General features: G+C 28.7%; 1 protein-coding gene and 1 non-coding gene across 2 annotated transcripts in view; one reads left to right on the top strand and one right to left on the bottom strand.

Moving 5' to 3' along the window:
- Nucleotides 1–11,325: 11,325 nt before the first annotated feature.
- On the bottom strand, nucleotides 11,326–11,397 carry Trnae-cuc. The gene has a single exon. It is a non-coding gene; the product is annotated as a tRNA-Glu (tRNA).
- Nucleotides 11,398–11,727: 330 nt separating this feature from the next.
- LOC123297626 (ADAMTS-like protein 4) overlaps nucleotides 11,728–23,196 on the top strand; it is a 93,414-nt gene continuing 81,945 nt past the window's right edge. Inside the window, exon 1 of the mRNA XM_044879369.1 lies at nucleotides 11,728–11,887. Coding sequence (XP_044735304.1) covers nucleotides 11,855–11,887 — 33 coding nt within the window. The 5' untranslated portion in view covers nucleotides 11,728–11,854. The remainder of the gene's footprint in view (nucleotides 11,888–23,196) is intronic.

Raw genomic sequence — 23,196 nt, forward strand, 5'->3', positions numbered from 1 at the left:
TCTGTGTGTTTCTCAGTGGCATCGTAGTCCTTAAACGACCGAACCGACTTGATTAAGAATATATTATAGCTAAGTTTCCAAAAATCACACAATGAGTAAATCGCATTTGTCGGAGATTTTTTAAATTTTGTAAATTTCACTTGTGAACCTTATTGTAGTTCTGCTTTCGTTTTTAACTTTAACTTTCCAAACTGTTATCACTCATCTGAAGAAAAGCTACTAGAAAACTCAATTTCAAATACAAAATTTGAAAATATGCCGTTCAGATTGGTAATTGCGTGGTAATTGATATAAACTACTAAGCCTAGTATTACAATTATAGAATTTAAAATCCGATAAATCATTTCTAATTAATTACTTTTTATTTAGCATAAAAAAAGTATTTAGTATACCTATACTTAATTATTTTAGCTTTATTTTCAATAGCTTATCTTTAATAAAATCATAATTTGACCGTTTTTTTTTCTTAACAATGAAGTAATTAAAATTTTAGCATGTTATTACCGATTAATTACCCATATTATAATTTTGATAAAAACATATAATTTCTTTTATTGTTATAACATTACGTGCTTCCATAATGAATTTATTAAAAACAAGTTACGTGATTATATGACACATTGATTTTGAAAATTGATAATTATAATTGATTTTTTTTTTATTAATTACTTTATTTTCAAATTCTGATATTTAAAAAAAAATTTTAAAAATATAAAATGCATTTAAATTATTATACTAGATTTCATTTTCAAGTTAAGTTTGCCAAAATTTGACACGGTTTCGCACACTCAAAAAGCAAATTTGCATACCTATACAAATAAAAATTTTAACCATTATTAATATTCAAATAATTTAAGTTATTAAAAGTAATTATTTCAAAAATTGTATATTAAATATTCACTGGTGGTCGTAAGAAATATTTAAAAAATAAAAATTAAAGGTCTGAACGCACAACCTGCATATACAGAATTAAATTCAGTATGGAATATTGGCTCCTAGAGCAAAAAATTACCAAATAAAAATTTATCTAGAGGCGTCAGTTGAGAGACACGTTTTAATGTCGTGAAACAACATCTCAATCGACTTAAAATTTTTGTAAGAGGAATATTAAGGTATTATTAATCTTAAAATTTCCGAAATGCAATATGACCTCACAAAACATGAAGTGAATATAGAACCAGAGAAAAGTGTACAAAAAAGATCGAGAGGTGTCGTAGGACACTCGGTGGGAACTACGTTCCTTTCGTACCTTGATAAATTATAAATGTAGCGCTTATTTTTTATTTACATGATATTTTTCTGAAATTTTAAGATATTAATTTTGGAAGTCAAATAGTTGTTTGATTCTTTAAATAATTTAATTTTATAGCTACTTTTAGTTTTCACTGTATGAAATAATTGTGGTATTAGTTTAAAAAAGACGTACTTCTGATTGAGTAGTCAATCCAATATGTCAGTACATTACGTTTGGTTTGATTAGGATATTTATTATGATATAACATAAAAATTGTACTGTACTTACTTTAAATTATCTCTGTTTTCTTTAACTTCTGATAAATTCTGATACAAATTGACATTTATAAAAAGATTTTTGCATTTGCTCAAAATTTATGGCAACCTGAAGCGATTGAAAAAGTTTTAGGTTCCTGAGTAACCTAGATGTCGGTTTTTGGTGTCTGTTGCAGTTTTTTTGGTTTTAAATCTCAACCAGCAAACAAATATCGTGTGATAAGGAACATAGTTCCAATAATTTTGAAGTACCGAATCCAATCAATAAATTCGCACAGTGACTTACTCTTAATTGTTTGTGTATGGAGGTAAAAATATACATTTTGTTTGAATCACCGAACAACTCGAATCCAGAGTGCGACCTATTCTGTCGAATATTTTTGTATAAGCAATTATATATTTATCGCTGTCAGACTTATATGTAAATGCACAAAAAAAATCGGGTTGTTGAATGAGTTAGACCGTCAAATCTAATTTATTTAACTTTTTTTGTCGACATATGGTTGATGGATTAATAGTACAAACTAAATACACATGTACATATATTTACTATTTAACGCCCTTTCGTACTAAAAAAAAATAAATTAGTTTTAAAATTTTAATTTAGTTTTTTGTACCTATAATGTTGTCAGACTTGGATTCTTTTTTTATTTAATATAAAGAATTTTAAAAATATAATAAGGTAAATAATTTATTGTGATAGTAATCTAAATTTGTAAGAATTTTATTTCAGATAAAGAAAAAAATTAAAAATAAGTGTAATTATTATTTTTATTTGTTATTATTATTCTTATTTTTGAATTTTAAGAAAAATGTTTTTAATTTCAAAAAAAAATTTTTTAATTAATTAAATCTACTACGGATCAGTTAACACCTTCTTGAAAGCAACTTAATTTTAATGAAAGGAAGCACATAATTTTCATTACCTACAACCCTTCACAGCCTTTTTTCATATGTGTTAATCTAGGTTAGAAACTATGTGTGTTCCAAATTTTATCCAAATCCGTTCGGTCGTTCTTGCGTGATGGAGTAACAAACATCCATCCATCAATTCATCTAAACTTACGATTATAGTATGCATAATGTATATCAGATTAATTACCATGACACATGGACAACCTCACTCTCACTTGATTTCAGCCTGGTGATTAAGATATCGTTAATAAAAAAATCTATCAATTGATAGATTTTTTTTCATAATTTTAAAAAACTAACTCAATTGTAATGCAATTTTAGCGCTAATCTAAGTCAGTTATAGACCAATTGAGCAAAAATCAAATTTACGTTATATTTTTTTGTTTTCATTTCCAACGGTGGTGTGGTAGACTTGGTAGAGTGTTGGACTTCTAATCCATAGGTTTAGGGTTCAAAGCTCATGCAAGTCGGTCGTCACTTTCAAATGTTAAATCAATTCACAACGTGTGATCTGGAAGTGGTTATCTGAGGAACGCATTACTATGGGCACTGATGGCACAGTTCCGACTAGTCTCAATTGACGAGCCGTTCAAGCGACTGTCTGATGTTGATAACCTCACCATCACATACAGTTTTTTTAAAATTTTTCGAAACACTCGAATATAAAATGCGTTACTGAATAAATGTCATACGTTTTCTTAACGTTGAATGGTTAACATCTTTTGTTATTTCACGTTTACTCATTGAGATTATTTGATTTATCTTTACATTTTAAGGTCTAGGAAGCTATTAATTAACCTCTAAAGGCCTTACCTTCCAACGTTTGTTTTGTATTGAAGTAAGGTGAAACAAAACTAGATCTAAACACTAATAGGACATATTATTATTTGCATTCTTCAATTCCTTAAGGAATTGAAGGTAATATAAAGTACACTCTCATCAAGGTACAAAAGTATACCCTATTTACAGTACAGCAATGTCTATGATAATTTTTATTTTGTTATAAATCATAAAATTATCTGTATTGTCGTGTAACACCTTTTATTTTAATGAAATAACACCCGTTATTTGTTTGATACACTTAAAATAATGGGTATTTTAATGGAACACGAATACGTGCTTAACACCTACGTTATTTATTTTATAGCACTAATGCAAATAATAATATGTCCTATTAGTGTTTAGATCTAGTTTTGTTTCACCGTACTTCATTACAAAACAAACTTTGGTGGGTAAGGAATTTAGAGGTTAGACTAATAACTTACTAGACCTTAAAATAAAAATATAAATCAAATAATCTCAATGAGTAAACGGAAATTAACAAAAGATGTTAACCATTAAACTTTAAGTAACGTATGACATTTATTCAGTAACGCATTTCATATTCGAGTTTATTGACACCTATCTCATTTACGAAATTTTTACGAAAAATTTTAAAAAAACTGTATGTGATGGTGAGTTTATTCAACATCAGACAGTCGCTTAAACGGCTCATCAATTGTTCTTCAATTCAGCTGTTCAATCTGGCCACAGAATGATCTGATCCGGGTTATTCTTAGCGTACTTGTACTACCGTCGAGACGAATCGGAACTGTGCCATCAGTGTCCTTAGTAATGCGTTCCTCAGATAACCACTTCCAGATCACACGTTGTGAATTGTTTTAACATTTGAAATGTTTCCGACTTGCATGAGCTTTGAACCCTAAACCTATGGATTAGAAGTCCAACACTCTACCAAGCCTACCACAATCACCGTTGGAAATGACAAGAAAAAATTATAATGTAAATTTGATTTTGCCCAATTATTCTATATCGGACTTAGAATTAGCGCTAAAATTGCACTACAATTGGGTTGGATTTTTTAAAATAATGATAAAAAATTTGTATGGTTGGTGTTTATGAACTTTTTTTAAAATTTACCGGAGACCCCGCTTTTGATACAAACTAGGGTACTTTGTATCCGTAGTCAGAAGCGCAAACAACTGACACCTATACATGGCTCATTTGTGAATAATAAATATAATAATAATAAATTGTTAGTCAATAGTAACTAATTATAATTTTTTGTTTGTTTCTAGATCCAATCGGGGTCGAAGACGGCGAAGACAACATGATACCAATCGAAAAAGCCAAAATCAATGTGTTGGGCTGTATAAAAGACATCAGCTTTGTAATGATAAGGTATGAAGAATATAACTAAAGTTATTGTTTCCGGTGAACTGGTAAACACTTCCTGCACTATTATTCATAACTATGTCTTAATTTCTTCGAATTATGAAATTGAGATATAGCTCAAGTAATAAAATAATCATCCAAACTGAGCTCTGTATACGTGAATTTCTTCTTTAAAAAAAATAAAGTATTCATTTTGTATCGATGCATGGTACAGTTTTAAAAAAGTGTTGGTTTTCTGTTGTACGGTTTCAAAACAACTTTTTAATCGTGTGACAAAGAGGCCTAAAGTTATCTGATGTCATTGCGAATTATGGATACAAAAAAATTCAATTATAATTTTAATAAAATTGATTCGCACAAAAGAATAACAATAGAATTATATTCCTTATAGTTATAATATATTACAGGAAATTTAGAATTGATTCATATAAAAATACATCATAAATATCCATTGACTACACTACCGTTACAAAATTTAACTATTTATCTCAAAACTAAATGGGTATGGGGGGTATGGGCATGGAGGTTAGCGGGCCATGCTCGAGGATCGCGCCTCGAAGCAATGGTTCAGAGCACCTAGCCAAGTAGACCCTTGTACTCTATCCCCGCTCCGCTTTTCAGTGGCTATTATAACCAACTGATGTACTGAAACTCAGGATTTGCCTAGCGCTGAGTTTCCTAAGTTCTTCTGGTTCGACTATGGCCGGACCAAACCATTTCTTTCGCTGCTGTATGAGCGCCGGGCAGTAACAAAGAAAGTGGATCGATGTTTCTTCTGAATTTTCTCCGCATCTGTCACACGCGGGAGATTGTCTTTTTCCAATCTGATGTTGGAACTTGTTCAGGTTATTATGCCTTGTGAGTAACTCTACGATGACTCTTATATCAGCTCTGTTTAGTTTCAAGATCTCCTCGGCTCTGTTACCGAGCGAGTTTCCTTCACCAAACAGGTTTTTGGCGATTCGCCCTCCCTCGTAGCTGGTCCATGCCTTTAATTGTTAGTTTTTCAGATTATCTCCTAATCTGTTAAGACCTTCTTGGTATGGCATCCTCGCAAGCTTTTCTTGAGTGGGAGCCATGGAATGAACTAAATACTCAAAACTAAATACTTCGTTCGTTTTTATTATTGGAAAGCCATTCCTTTGAACCTCCAAAAATTTTTTTAATGAAAAATCTATATTTTTACTAACTAACTAATTTTATGAATATTATAAAATTGAAGCAAAAAATAGTACTTCAACTTGTCCTGATCTTCAGGGTCATCGGAAAAAATTTGGTCAATCGTGTTCCTAAGTGTTCTCAAAAACTCTCGATTATCGATTTTAGATTAATAAAGCCAATACAGGGAAAATTGTAGACTCTATCTTTGACCTTTTTAAAAAACTCAAATGTTAAGCAGCGCTTACTTAATGCATTATCTGAAAACTTTTTCTTTGTCTTATACATAAGACCCAGAGGGTTGCCAAACTGTATACGCATAAACTATCCAACGAAGTCGCACGAACCAAATTAACGTTCTTTGAATAATTTTTTGCCAGTAGTGTTATTTATGTGTTCAATATAAATGATGTTAAATTTGCTGACATTAAAAAGAATGGCATATTTTAACAGTCAGTTGATACGTAAAATCAATCACGCTTTACCAATATGCGCTGCTAGCTTCTGTAGATACGTACGTAATCAAGTATACATTATTTGAGGGCGAGTACTTGAGATAAATAAAAAAAATCGACGATGAGAACGCCACAAAACCTCCATATTTAATAGAACATAATCCAAAAACTCAAAAAGTTTTGTATTTGTAAGCTAACATATAGCTTAATATGGCGTGACGTAGTTTCTTCAAAATAGATATGATTTGCTGTCACGTCACCGAATGTAAAATTTTAAAGAATTAAACAAAACAAAAAGTAATCCTTATATTTTATAAAAATTAATTCTGTTTTTGTTATCTATGTCATGACTAAGCATTGGAAACTTTTATCCAACCGATTTATGCTTACTGGACAAAAGCTTATTATCGAAAATCAGAATTTTTATTATCGTGGCATCTCTCGTTGACGTATTCTGGCATAGTCTCGTTTTTCTCGTCTCTTGCAGCATCTCTAGAACGCACATACCTAGAGTTAAAACTAATTACACACATAGAGGTAAAAAGAACGGATGTGTATCGATAATGATGATACACCATAGATACCACACCCGATTGTTCAAGTTTAATGTTCAATCAAATCAAATCATTCATAATATTATTATTATTATTATTATAATTCATTCAAACAATTTGTCAGATTTATTAATTAAATTATTTTCATTAAAACAAATTTCAATTGTAGATTCAATTATATGATAATAATTGTCCATCAATTTGTATCATTTTTATTATGGATTCATATTTATCAAATCGAATATTATTATTTTATAAGTTTGAAATGTCAATGAAAATGAAATTTTATATGGCAATTTTGCCTTACTCGTTTACACATTTCCTTTTTATTTAGTGTCGGAAATCCGTACAAATATTTTTCCTGATTGATTTTCCTGTGCTGCTATCAAATTTGTATATAACCAATATAGAATTCTAACTAAATTTGGTTCATACTTTTCAAATTTTTCGTTTAACACAACTTTTCATATCAGATCACTTATGCCTTATCAAAAAATCATCTACTTCTTATGAAAAAATTGTCAATATTTTACCTCCCCTTCAAGATTTTTCCACTTCAAGATCGATTATAGGTAACAGTATTATTAAAAAAGATCGATAGGTGTCATGGGACTCCCGGTAGGAACTACAATCCTTTCGTACCTAAGTACGTTATAAATGCAGTACTTTTTTTATTTATAAAATATTTTTTGAAAATATAAGGTGTTAATTTTAGAAGTAAAATACTTGTTTGATTCTTGAAAGAATTTAATTTTATAACTACTTTTAGTTTTTACCGTATGAAATAATTTTAGTACCTATTAATTTACAAAAAGACATACTTTTGATTTAGTAGTCAACCCAATATGTGAGGTGTTAGGTGAAGTGTGTATAAGGAACAGAGTTACAAAAAAAAATTTTGTTCTATATACCGGAAACAATTTAGCTGAATTATAACCGAAATGAGAAAATAGTTTTGGGGGAAGAAATTACTTTAGAAATTACTATCAGGATAATAAGAATTTGATGTACACAGCTCCGTTCAATAATTACATTATCTGTAACCCCTCGAATATTACAACAGCTGCTCAATTTATTTATATTAAAAATACCAAAATATTATTACATCTGACTGACAGTAATGTAAAACATTTTTATAAAATGTTATATTAGCAGAACTAATTTGTAATTATTCATTATTACAAACAATTTACGCTTGTGTGACCTTCAATTACGTCATGTAAATATCATTTATTTTTGAAATATACAGCAACATTACTTTAAAGAATATTTCTTTTGTTGCCAAATGGCTTCTTTATTTTACGTAAACAATGCTCTAAAAAAATGAGGGAATAAGGAAGTTGTTTGTAAGATTTTACGCAAATGAGGTATCACAAAGTAGGGGGTGCCATTTGAAATTTCAAAGTTCTGGTAGCTAGGGATGAAAGGATGAAACCTAAAATTCCCTAGGTATCATTTTTGAACTTCCCCCTCAATTTCTAAATCGAAGTGTTTTCACTCAAAACAATAATTACATAAGGTCAAGAGTTGTTAATGGTGGATAATTTTGAAATGGTGGATAATTATTGAAACACACTGTATAGTAAAATAAAAAGTGGTAGTTAATATTTTTCATGGCCAGGAGAACTGTCGATAACTAATGACAAAGAATAGTTCAAAGAACATTTTTCAATGAATTTTAAGGACTTTGACCGAAAGCGATTTTCCTATCAAATCGTACCTTTAAGGGGGTTGTCATACATTTAAATTAATATTATGGATCAGTTTGTATTTGAACAGAATACACCACAAAATTCAATGATCCATGTATTTTAATAAATAATTAATCTCATGACCTGATCAATTTTTTAATAAAATAGGTAGGACGAAACACATCATGTAAAAGTTTAGCATCCGGCAATATGTTCAATATCATCGATAGTATTTATCCCATAATATAAATTAATAGCGGATATAGATTGTCTACAAAATTTATACGATGAAAGCAAATGAATCGCGAGCTAACAATAATTAATTTTTCACTCTTTTAAGATAATCGAACAAGCTAGAAAATTATTGATCCTAATAAATCCTATGACAACATCGTATTTGGGAATTAACAGACAATACACCAAATTTGCCTGTATTATCAAAAAAATTGAATTTTTTTAATTTACGGCGTCCTCAGAATCCAAAAAATTGAATTTTGCTCTATCGCATCCAAATTTTATCCAATTTTGATAAACCAAGTATGTAATGCTACTAAATTTGGGTCATACTTTTCAAATTTGTGAACAAAATTAACCTAGGTCTGATCAGTTTCCAGAATGTGGACTCTTGGTCTAGGATATAAGCACATAAATGATAGCTAGCGAAAAATTGACATCACAGCTTAAAATAATGATCCAAAATTAGTGGGTTTCAAAATAACTTACAACAAAATCCGATCAAATTTGCTAGTGTTATCAAAAATATCGAATTTTTTAACTTTGTGACGTCATCAGAATCCAAAAAATTGAATTTTGCTCTATCACATTCAAATTTTATCCAATTTTGAATAGCCAAGTTTGTTATCCTACTAAATTTGGACCATACTTTTCAAATTTGTGATCAAAATTAACCAAGCTCTAATAGGTTTCCAGAATGTGGAATCCTGGTCCCGAAATTAAACACATAAGTGATAGCTAGCGAAAAATTGGCATCACATCTGAAAAGAATGACCTAAAATTAGTGGGTTTCAAAAAAAATTCCAATACGATCGGATCAAATTTGCCTGTGTTATCAAAAATATTGAATTTTTTAACTTTATGACGTCATCAGAATTAAAAAAATTTAATTTTGCTCTATCACATCCAAATTTTATCCGATTTGGATAAACCAAGTATGTTATCCTACTAAATTTGGGTCATACTTTTCATATTTGTGATCAAAGTTAACCTAGCTTTAATAGGTTGCCAGAATATGGAACCCTGGTCCCAAAATTAACACATAAGTGATAACGAGCGAAAAACTGGCATCACAGATGAAAAGAATAACTCAAAATTAGTGGGTTTCAAAAAAAAAAGCCAATAAAATCGGATCAAATATGCATTTGTTATCAAAAAAGTCGAATTTTTTAACTTTATGTAAATTAATGAGCGCCTTTTAGATGATTCTTCACTAACTTTTTGTTTTATGTATAAAACATACGTTTTGTCTTGCGCCTCTGTTTCTTTTGCGACGGTGGCGGGTACCTCCTTTGCCACGCGCTAGCTACGGACCCAATAATAAGGTCTGTATATTTACAGAATTAGTGCCTTGCGATCAAAATACATTTCAAATTGATACATTTTTTTCCATCTCCCGTATAAAAACATACAAAGACCATAAGTAAAATGGGTTTAATAGTATTAATATTGATGCAGTCATAAATTGAAACTTTATAATAAGTATGTGTGTCTATTTTTTAAGTGGTTTATTTGTTGACAGGCCAAGCACATCAATAATTTAATGTCACAATGATTGGAATTAACTGCTTTTTTTTTAAGTCACTCAAATATATAGATCAATTAACAGGAACATATGTTGATTTATTGATATTAAATTCCATTTAAAAAGTACTCTAGACGCTTCCTACGAATATCATTTTGAGAGTCTAGTTAGAGTATACTAATAATTTTATGGTTTTTATAAAAATAAATTTATTTATAGCCTGTTTATTAGATTTAATAAAACTAGGGAATTTTTATTGGTAATTTATCTAAATTAATTGAAGTCATAGTGGGTTTGTTATATTTATTTATCTGAAGGTAAAAATAATCCATATAAAACTTTTTGGTAGGGATGAGTTTACATGGGCGGCTCCAGGATTACATCCAGGGAGTTGCATCGGTCTCTACAATAGAGTGGAATCAAAACAATCGACTTTTTTTACGCCCGATATCGAAAAATTGATTGCTATGCAGCTCTAGAAAATTATTTCCAAAAACAAGCTCTTAACGTTAATTGAAAGGTCCTACATATGAGTCCAATAAAAGAAACTTTTAAACTACCATTCAAATTGGAAGCCTGCATTTTTAATATAAGTTCGTTTTGACAGTTAAAAAATATTGAAATCAATTAAGGGGGTAGAAACAAGTTAAAACTACCCCTTAAATAACTTTTGAACCCCTTGTACCCCATTCCGGTGCCCATGCCCGTTTAGAATGTAATACAATGGATGAAACTTTCTAAAGGCGGGATGAAAACAAATAACTCTCCGTCTTAGAAGTTTTATATTTATTTAAATAATTTGTTGTTGTTGTTATTACAGCCGTGTCCAAGCTCATCACTTGATTTTCGCCTCGAACAATGTGCAGCATTTAATAACCGGCTTTTTCGTGGTGTAAAACACATATGGATTCCATACACGGAAGGTAAGTTTTGTTTCGGTAAATTCTAGGTTTTTTTCAATGTGATAAACAATCTACATCTACCTGGGTAAATTTAACACGCGCCGAATTAACTTCAAAAAAAATAAAAATCCAAAAGTAAGGAATCCTGACAAATGCAATTTTAACTTAAACAAATAGTAGGCTGGAAAAAACTAGATAAAAAATAAATTCCGGTACCGGGAATCGAACCCGAGCCTCCTGGGTGAGAGCCAGGTATCCTAGCCACTAGACCATACCGGATGGATTACTACTGCTTCATGCATCTTAGATATTCCAATAGCATTTACTTATATCGGTCTTGTATTTATATAGAGTGTTTAATAAAACATGAAATTTAAATATGTTGTTAACTAAAACTTATAAATTAAGTTTTTCGTGGGATAGATATATTTCGGTTAGCCATACTACAAAATATTTCGTACCATACCATATGTCTAAAATTGTCCAGCCGTAGATAAATGGTACTTCTTTTCAAAGGCCTTTCAAAGTTAATGTTAGACGTGTCTTGTTGCAATTATTATATTTTTCTATTTGCAAGTTACTAATTAAGTTTGATTGTTTTTTAGCCTCAGAAGAATGTCAATTAAATTGTCGACCAATTGGTCAAGATTTCTATGCAATTTTAAACCGTACCGTTGTGGATGGTACATCATGCAGTCGTCCTTTAACCATTGGAGGATTACCTGCTGCAACAATAATGCGTGGAATGTGTGTGGAAGGAAAATGTCGGGTAAGTCGTATTAAAATTTTCATTTATACTTAATAATTTTATTTTAATATTTAATTACATTATTAATTTATTTTCTTTTGTTTTGTTTTTCTATAAATTTTTTGGTATAAATAGAAACTGAAGACGAAATAATAAATTTCGAAACGTTTTGACTCTTATTTTGATATAATTATAAATTTGTTTAAAGTGTAAATAAAGCTTTTCTAGTATTTCGTCTATGGGCCTATTTATTATCGAATGTCTCGAAAATAAAAAGTATTCAACCATATGTGTGTGTTCATATGTATATATGAACTTTTTTTCATTATTTTTATTGTAAGGAACATCACTTTAAGTTTTGTGTGCTTTATTAATGATACATCCTATATAAAAATATATAAAATAAAATATGAATTTATAAATAAATAATGAAGTGTAGCGTAGTCTAGCGGAGTAACTAGTAACAGGCGAGTAACTACATTATTTACTTTCATAACTTTTAATAATAATCACTATTTTATGAACTTTATATACACTTATTATTATTTGTAATAGATGGCTCTGTTTTACTTGTAAATAACTTGTTAGTAAAACTTTTAATTGCTATACGAATTACTTAAGGTAGTATGAACGCCAAGGAAAGTTTTATCATGTGGTTAAAATAATTTTTACCTTATTTTCAACGAAACATAGAACTACAATTTTGTATATCTGCCTTGGTTTTCGAAATATCGAAAGCTAAATAATTAAACAAAATTTTCAATTTTCGATATTTTGAAAATTACTCCAGAAATCGAATAATTTTATTCTTACTTTTCTACATCAAAATTGAAAATATTTTTTAATTTGTGTCTCACTACCATGCTCATACATCCTTAATGAGTCGGGGATAATGGTTTTTTTAGTGTCAGTGACTATATCCCACCTAAACGAACGGACCGATTTTGATGAATTTTTTTGCATTTATTCAAGTGGATCCGATGATGGTTTAGACTTACCATTCAGTCCACTATAACACTTTTTAAGGGTTCCGTACCAAAAAAAATTAAATTTCAATAAATGGTGGAGGCGCATATAAATCATATATTACGTTACATTGCAACATACTATGTACTCGGTATTTTCATAATATTTATTATTCAGGTATCGTGAATCAGTATTTATAAAGCTAAAGGTTGATGATCGAGCTGAGGACCCGCGTTCGAGTCTCAACTTCCGTGTAAATTTTTCACGTCTTTCTATTTATTTAAATATATTGAGAGAAAAATATGACCTTAGTGATGGCGCTCTACTGCTCACTAGTTTAATTATATTATTATTGTTTATAATATTTTAATTTCAATTATAAAAATTATATTTTAATATTTTAATTAATAAATATATATTTTATACAGAGTAATATTAATTTATTATTATTTGATATTGATTGCACTAATAAAAGATAATTTGTTAAAAAATATGCCTCGTCACGAACTGATCATCTTGTATTCGTCTTAAATAATTGTTTCATAAAATTGCTTCAAGCATGATTTTTAAAATCATTTAATACCTATTGAGTATAGATAGGTAGGTGCTTTGCGTACCTCATTAAATACTCCTCAACGATACCTGGTGAGTAAAAAAAAAAAGCGTAACAGGCCTGGATTAGTGCACAATTTTGAGTGTTCAAGTGAAGCATGGAGAAATAAAACTATTCGACCAGTCAGCAAATGTACCCGATTTTTGAACTTTTTGGGCCAAAATTACCTTATATACTGAGTTTTACCGAAATTGGAGATACAAAAATTTTTTGCAATGTTTTTAAGGGAAAAAATCGAAAAAAACGCAAAAAAAAATTTTGTTTTGGAATTTGATGAAACTCGGTAGATGGGGTAATTGTGATCCAAAAAGTATAAAAATCAGGTTAATTTAATGATTGGACCATCCATAGTTATCAGAAGATAAATTTCCTTCTTCTTTTCGCAAAATGTTTCTTTTAATTCTATGGATACTACCCAATTTTAAATTATGAGACATTACTTCTGAGAGACACTGTATTTATTATAAAAAAACAAATGAAATACTGACCTGACGATCATTATTCGTCAATAGCCTAATGTCAAAAAAACTATTTGGGCCACACACAATGCCTGTATGCATGTATAATATATAAGGCCAAGTATACATTTGCTGTCATGTTTATGTGCTACCAAAGCCTACCTATCGGATCGGGTATCAAACACATGTGTAATATAAGCAATATTCTACAATTATTTAAGAAAACATTTTATCGCTCTTGGCCTGACTCCGATCTAGCGTTAAAACTACATATGACTTCACTTTTAGAATAAATATAACCATATTTCACATATTCTAGACTCTAGAGCAATCGAAACTTTATAATGCATGTTATGGAGATATCATCTGAAATCTCCATCAATTTTTTTTGTTAAGCTTTTTAGGCGACAATCTCATTTAAGTCTCGTTATAAGTCTGGTATTTAGATTTACTTATATGGTGTTATTATTTCGTATATACACGAAATTTGTTCATATGTATATTACTTCCGTGCTATTGAGAAGCAAGTTTCTCTTCAGCCCAAAATAAAAAAGAATTATGACAAATTGTTTATAAGTAAATGATCAATAAACTAATCGATATTAAATATTAATAATGTATATTGTTATAAATCGTTTTAATATTTTATATCTATTCATTAATTTATTCAATTTATTATTATTTTTTTTACGTAATTTATTTCATATTATGTGCAGTCAAAGGCATTAGAATGTAAATTTTTACTTCTTAAAAAGGCCTATTTAGTATATTAGTAGTTTTTTTCTTTGCGATTTCGGTTAACTAATTCATCAGGCGAAAAATGAACCATTGAGTTAATAATTACGCTTTATAGCAGCTGTGTCTCTTAATGGTATTCACGGTTTATGAAGTCAAACTGAAAATATACAGCTGTTCACTTTTGATATCGAATATGGTTAGGTTAGGTTATATTGGCTGTCTTCGAAGGACACACTTAGGCGCTGTAGAGCCCATTGTGATACCATATAAGCTCCTCAATTTCAGAGGCTGAGTGCACCTCCTTCATGCATATAACATGAACTACACCAGCCCTTCACAACTATTAATTGAATTAATATTGTTGCAACGGCGGGAATCGAACCTGCTACCCTAACCATAGCGCGGACGGAATTGACTATCGATATTGAATATAAGTGGTTGAAACATTCCCATCGTTAACAATTCATTCCTAATCCGTCATCTTCAATTCGATTTTGCCTCAAAGTATCCACCTTCATGTTCCATACATGTTTCCTACATATTTCAGGAGTGATTTCTTGAATCGTTTCCCTTATTATCTGTTCAAAATTAAAATATCGATTCCTATCGAACTTTCTCAATTTGTGGACATCGATATCAAAAATAAATTTCTGAATGTTTTATATTTTTGAAAGCAAAGCTTTTTATAAAAAATAAATTTTTTTCGTAAACCTTTTAATAAAAAAGTTTTCCATATGTTGCCAACTTAGCTAGCTAGACACCCTGTGTATTCTCAATTTGGCTATTTAAGCCGATAACGGCCTGTATAATGATTTTAATATTTGCATAAAATAATAAATAAAATTAATTGTTATTTTTACAATAATTTAAAATCATAAAAAAAATAATAATAATTTCAAATATATTTATAATAAATCACAATTTGTTTATGCAAATTATTATTATTATTATTAAATATTTAATTTAAATGATTATTATTTTATTGAAGTATTAGAACTATAACTGATCTAGTTTCTATATTAAGCTTGTGATTTAGTTGAATTTCATTTGATCATTTAAAATTATTTAGGTCATTAATATTTGCAGTTGTTAAACTTTGGGTCAATGGAAAACAAAAGAATAGATATCCATTTCATTTTTTTGTAGTAATTGCAAGGTCTTTGGTATTATTGTATATTAGCGTATGTTTTTGGATTTGTAATTATTAATAAAAATCAGATCAAATTTAAATAAATATATTTTATTAATTAAAAAAAAAAAATCGTGAGTAGCTAAACTTCATTACTAAGGTCATATTTCCCCCGTTAGATGCTTCATATTATTAGACTTTTTTTATTAAAACGTTTGAAGTTTTTTAATTTTACACACAAAATAGGGATCATTTTAGCCTATATAAATGGGATCATTTTACCCGTAACGACATATTTCAATTTCGTCATAAAAACTGACCTTAACATTTATTAAACGCTTATGAAAATGTGTTTTAATATTATTAAAAGTCAATAAAAGCCAAGAAGCCAAGAGTAAAAACAGCCAGCCTGCAAAAACTAAAACAAAAAAAGAAATTTACCTTGAAATTTGTCTTGCCATATATCATAGGCGGTAAAATTAATATTTTTGTTGCGAAACAGAAATTAGCTTATACATCACCATATCTTTGTTGAACGATTAATTTGATCATGCGGAAACCATCTATCGATAAATATACTAGAAGACTTTAGTGATTTCCTTAAAACAACAAGGGATCATTTTACCCTGGGGATCATTATAGACCACTTTCCTCTAACTCTATTGTCATCGGCTCCGGTAGTATAACTTGTAGGAGTTAACAACTCTTCTTTCGTCACTTTTAAATTAATATGCCGTCACTTTTAAATTAATATAAGAAACATTGATTTATCACAATCAACAATTTTACCTTGAATTATCCTTTTTTTTTCGCTACCTAAAATAGCATATTAATCAACATAGAAATATGTGAAAATAAATATATTATATTTAATTAAATAATCATGAAAAAATAAATTAAATATAATGATTCATATAATTGATAATAATTAATTGCAATTACTTGTTATTATTATTATAACTATTATTATTATATTAAATTATAATTTATTAATATTTAAAAAACATATATATAAATAAATTTTAATTAATTAATAATATCGGCACACATCATAAAGGTGATTATTGAAAAGTAAAAAAATATTTAAGAAAAAAATACAATCAAAAAATTGTTTATAAAAAAAAAAAAATACAGTAAACGTGTTTTAAATAATATATGTATTTTAATATTATATTGAATGCAAATTAATAGAAAACAAAACTGATATATAATAATATATCAATAATATTTAATAATAATAGATCAATCGAATGATTTATTGATCAATTTATCAATATATACATTTGTTTTAAATAAAATAATCATAAATTTTACATTATGAAAAACACGTATTTCTTTTCATTTTATATTCTAGAAAATTTTTATTTAGATGTTTATTACTGTTTTATGCAAAATTTTGTCCGTTAAAAAAATCGATAATTAACAAATATAAAGAAGGAATAACACAAAAAATATTTACATAGCAGTAATTGGTATTCCAACGTCCATAACTCAGAAACATCTGCATTTGGATCTTCGATCGGAAAGTTATTTTGCAAGCAAAACTATAGATACATACAAGATGTTATTTAATTGACTTCAGAACTCTTGACTTCTTAAATAAGCTTATAAAGACGAACGAAAAAGATATTTACCAAATTTCGTTCACACTACTGCTACCTGGATTCGAAGCCGTAACCTTCCAGCCAGTATTCAAAACAAGTTAACATGCCTTAACAAACTCGGTTTCTAGCTGGTTCACCCGGTAAATTATATTCATTATTACATACCATGATAATTACTGAGAGGAGTATAATAAAAAGTGAGATAGATAATTTAATAAGTGAACGTATCGATAAAGACAGCAATAATTGTTCTTGTCTTTTTCGTTACATTTAATTATTAAATTATCTATTTTTAAATTTTTATTAAACCCCACCCAGTCACGACAAGGACATCCTTCTATTTCTAAACGCTCTGGCATTGGATAAATTTATTAATTGATTTGTTGAATTATCTCGAAAATTAGGTCTCAGATCAAAATTTGGTTAAGAGGTTTTTCGTTAGTTTTTATACGCTTATTTAAGAAGTCAAGAGTTTTGCAGTAAATTACCGAACACCTTGTATATATTATTATGTGCTGTGACTATGTGCTGCTTGCTATAATGTGTGCCCAGATGAGCAATATATGAGAATATTCGTTGTAACTTTGATAGATTTACTGCACTGATACAACTACTATTTAGAGAAATATATTTAGAGAAAAGCCTTAAAATTTGTGTGTGTTGAGCAGTTTTTAAATTTCAAAACGCTCACTTTTGACCCTAATGACTTATACTATTGTGAAATATTTTCTTTTTTTTTTCCCAAAAAAATAACTTTCAACTGTAGAAGTAAAACTGTAAAAGTATATTTTGTGTGTAAAAACCTTCAATTTAATATAAATAATAATTTTCAATAATAATAATTATGTAGATGCCTACAATCAAAATGTTTGAAACAATTTATTTTTCAAGTCAAGAGATATAATAATTGACTATCATTTAACCTGACATATGAATAAACTTTATACCACTTTCAATAAGGTAATAATTTGTAGTTACATTATTATGTACTACATTCGACTTCGACATCAGAATGTGTGTTTCTTTTCTTATTTTTTTTTTATACCCATGGACATTTGAATGCATATAAAGATCTATCTCTCTACGCAGTATTATATCAAAAACAAATCATTATTATTAAACCTTCTTTGCTTTTTGAAAGTGTATTACAATTATTACGTCCGTGTACAGATTATGTACAAGTGAAACTTTTTTACGCGCATCAATCAAAAATGAAATACAGAGAGTGAATCGGTAAAAATACGTGATGTCATCACATTGGAATATTACGCTTCTTTTCATTGTCTAATATTAACAATAATTTGATTTTCCAATCACAGAGAGCGCTCTTGTACTAAAATTTAACGATAGTTCTATTTCCCACTCACAGATGGCAATTCATTGCCATTTTACATCATTTATAAATATAATTATAATTTAAATAAATGTTTCAATATAAAGCGAGTAAAATTTTAACTTCTATTCTCGATACGGCTCATAAATTTCTTTAATCAGTGGTATGTACCACGAATAATGCGTGCAGCTTCTATAATCTGCATTAATGTTTGCTTCAAAATGTAACGATTTAAAATTTTGTCTTATATTTTAGCACTTTTTATGTCAACACCAAACTAAAAGTGCTAGTTATTCAACTTACTTTGAAAATCGGTTGGAAAAAAGGTCGAAAATTTGAAATACAAAGACTTTTGTGTGATCGTCATTTAAAATTCTGAGGCCATTTATTAGTTTTATTTCAGTTTTGCATCTTTTATCGATAGTATAAACGGTGTCAAGATCCAATTTGTATAGCAAGAAAGACAATCGCTAAATCGTTATTTTTATGAGTTAACGTGATGAACTAGCAAACATTTTGTATGGGAGGGAGTTGGAAGATGCTTTATAACAGTTAATTCGAGTACAGTGAGTTTTCCATGCTTTGAATGAGGAAATCACGAACTTTGCAGCTGATTATCTCGCGATATAAACGATAAAAAATTTCTGCAACTTCGGGCTATACAGCTAAGATTATTCCGAGTCTGTGAAAAAAATTGGAGAAATCTGTCAACAAGTGCTTTCATGCTGAAAATACCTTAAGAAGTGAAAAACTATAGAACTAAATGAAAATTATAGAATAGAATCTTGAATCACACTGGATTGATTATATGAATAGTTTAATCTGCTTGTAGAAGATGGAAGTAATGTGATGCTCACACAAGATTTTTTTTTAGAAATATGTTGTATGTATGAAATATTATTTAATACAAGATAAAAATTATTGTTTTTGAAAAATTTATTATTGTTTTTTTTTTATGTGAACCATATAATTGAAAATTTAGAGTACAATGAAAGAATCAAACTTTGTTGGTACCACACAATATAAACATTATAGTGTTATATTTTTGGAATATTTTGGTAAACCATGTGTTTATTGCAATATAAATCGATATAGATAAGACCTTTAGGAGCCATAACAGTAACTTTCACATTTTCATTTTTACCTAATAGTATAATTTTACCTCAAGCCATAAAAAATATAAACATCTCTCTAAATATTGATAAATATAGATAAATTCTAGTTTAGAAGTCTCAAATGAATCCCTACAATTTAGTCTCAACAAACATGACATAATTATATAGATTTGCCTTAATTCGCTCACCGCAGATCAAGATTAGGGTTTTCCAAGAAAAAATTTGTGATTCATTTACAATGTGTAAATATAAAACAAACGAAGTTTATTGACGCCAACTATGCGTTATTTCTAGTTAGTTGAAGAATTACTACAAATACTCGGGTAGCTGTGGCCTTGGTAAAGTATGAAGTTCGATGTGCTCCTCGGTTATTTTGAGTATGCTTCTTATTAAAGTTATATCAATTCCAAGCCTCATTCAGTTGTTTGTTATAAACAATTTTCTATTGCACAAAAGATTTTCTTGAAGTGAAAACTTCCTTAGCCGTGGTGAGCGATTTTATTATAATAATATTTTAGTAGGGGATACAAATTCTAGTAGTGGTCATCATCACGAGCGTTAAGTTGAAAATTATGTGCTGTTGCCTATTTATTATTTATAATAGTTTTTTTTATACATACTCTACTTCTATATGTTTATGGGCGCAAAACTCGAAAAATAGTCAATAAATTGACTTGAAAGACAGGTCGCTGCATTTATATCCAAGGGTGTTTATACATGCTTTCTATACCGAAAATCTCACGGGCACGAATCTTGAAAAACTGAAAAAAGTGGAAGTCATATAAATGTCACCAATGAAACGTAGCCGGGTTTATATTAATGATCTAAATTTTAAAATTATGAAATTTTAACTATTTATACTATTAATTTAAAAAATTCAAGAAAACACAGTTATTCAAAAGTTTAAAATTTTCACTTTCGTCAGCAGTTTCCATGATATTTCAGCAATCACCTTGTTCAAAGGACGTGATTTGATTCAGTTCCTTGGCCGGAATCGTGGGAACATCCCAATTTCCTCAAGCTACACACAGTGTCACCAATGCCCGGAGTGATAATGTGTGTTAAATACCAAAAAAATGTATGCCCTGTAATTTTTCAACAATTTATCCACAATATTTATAAAACATTGAAATTAAAAAGAATCCAAACATTATTTTTCAAAATCTGTTAAAAATAAATTTTCGACGACAGATAAATGTAAATATTGTGTTTGTAACCAATCCATGATTTAAATTTAATTAATGATATTTTGTTGAAAATATTTTGAAAACAAAAAATTATATTTTGCATCTGAACATATATTCGAGTATTTCTTCTATCTACGTTTATTCTTTTTAACTTTGTGAAGTAAACATTTTCTTTTTTTCTGTTTCTTTGGAAAATATTATACAGTTAAAATCACTTATAGTACACAGGGAAAAAAAAAATTAAAATAAGATTTTTTTTTTGGGCAAAATTAGACTTGTTATAAAAAAAGAAAGTATCTTTCTTTTTTATAACATTCTTTTTTATTTTCGAGTAAAATAATCTAATCGGGATCTTCTACAACAAATTCGAAAACTTGCACTATGTAGTGTTTGAATAAGTACTAAGCCAAAAGTTTTTATTGCTCAGTGCTGAGGTTTGAAAAGATGAAAAAAGTTATCGTATATTTTTCTCTGAACTTTTTAAGTGTACACGCAGTGAAAAATTACTTTTTGTGTGTGTGAAAATATTTGAGATTTACATTTCAAATTTAGATTTAAACCATAGTTTTTGAAGTATTAATGTCATTCATTTCATCAATTTAAATGTATTTTATGGAAAAACTAGTGCCGTTTGCTATAGTTTTCTGTATAGGAAAATATTTGTCATGCTTTTAACCAATGACTGATAGTTTTCTAAATTAATCTTAAGAAAATAAGCCTTGTTACATAATAAATCATACCTTTAATATAGGATTTACATGTTAAAAACGCAAACTTTAATAACTCAAACCTTTAAATTTAACATCGTAAGGTTCATTAAATATTTACCTGCTTTTAAAGGGCGTTAAAGAAAATGCACATACACGATTTAAAGATGATCCAAAGAAAACGTGATTTTTTGGGAACTTTTTTAAAGAAATTAGGAGTATTATCATCTTCGACATAAAGTTCCATGAAAACCTGATACTATAGAGCATTTTTGAGGTCAAATTCGAATTTTCTACATTGAATGGAACAGTTTTTAAAAGAGTTGAAATTGGAGACCTGTGTTACTGTATATCCACTTACAGCCCACTCTGTACACCGATATGATGATGATGAATATGTAGCATTATCATTACAATACTCAAGGGCTTCTTATAATAAGTAACCGTATTTATATATATATATATATATATATATATATATATATATATATATATATATATATATATATATATATGTAAGTCCTGCTGTCCACCTACGTTTGTAAGATATCAACGAATAAAAACATCCAGCACCCCCACATTGTGGAACATTAAATAAATTAGTGGATGTTTTTTATATAGTTTAAATGATATATTAGGATTACAGTGTTTTTTACGTGCTATTTTTATATATACGTGAGCATCAAGAATAAAATACCGCTTTTATTAAAATCAGTGTAAGTATAAATGTACACTGAATGGTAATAAAAATGAAACAATTATTTTTTATGGATTGCAAATATTTAACATTTTTTATTTTAATTTGGTCTAATAGAATCCAAGTTCATATAAGATGAATTTTACAATTAAGATTTCAGCGCCCTAACGTAACAAATATCAATCTATTTTTTGGGCCTGTCCAAGTAAATCATTTTTATCAAAATAATTTCATTTAAGAATGTACGAGTGCCAGGGAAATTTTGGATAAAAGACATCATTTATATGATGTTGAACTAAGTTTAAATCAATTCGGAAAATTTTAGGGGTGGTTTCCCGATTATTTAAATAAATAAATGACGAAATTGTAGGCGTATTGTAGGTGTAACTGTAGGCTGAAAAGTAGGCGTATTTAACATTGGTCTTATGGGAAAGGGGTAGATGGTTGATATGTTTCCATAGATTTCTCCAAAACTAGTCGATGGTAATTAAGAATAAGCTATTTAAATTAAAGTTAAAACCTTAATAAATTATTGAAAACAAAAAAAAAACCGTGTGTCCGACTAATTAAGGATATGTGATCTCAATAAAATTTGATAAGTGTGACTGATTCTTGGTGTATTACAGCTCAAAAAGTATTTGTCTCAAAGATGGATTTATCGTTTTACCAGAGAGTTTGAAAGAGACTTTACTTACGAAAAAAGTATAATCTATATTCCATTTTTGGAGTGAATAAGTGTACATGTTTAAATAAATTGATGGATCAGTTCAAAAAATATGTTGC

The sequence above is a fragment of the Chrysoperla carnea genome, chromosome 4 (assembly GCF_905475395.1).
Source record: "Chrysoperla carnea chromosome 4, inChrCarn1.1, whole genome shotgun sequence".
Lineage (NCBI taxonomy): Eukaryota > Metazoa > Arthropoda > Insecta > Neuroptera > Chrysopidae > Chrysoperla > Chrysoperla carnea.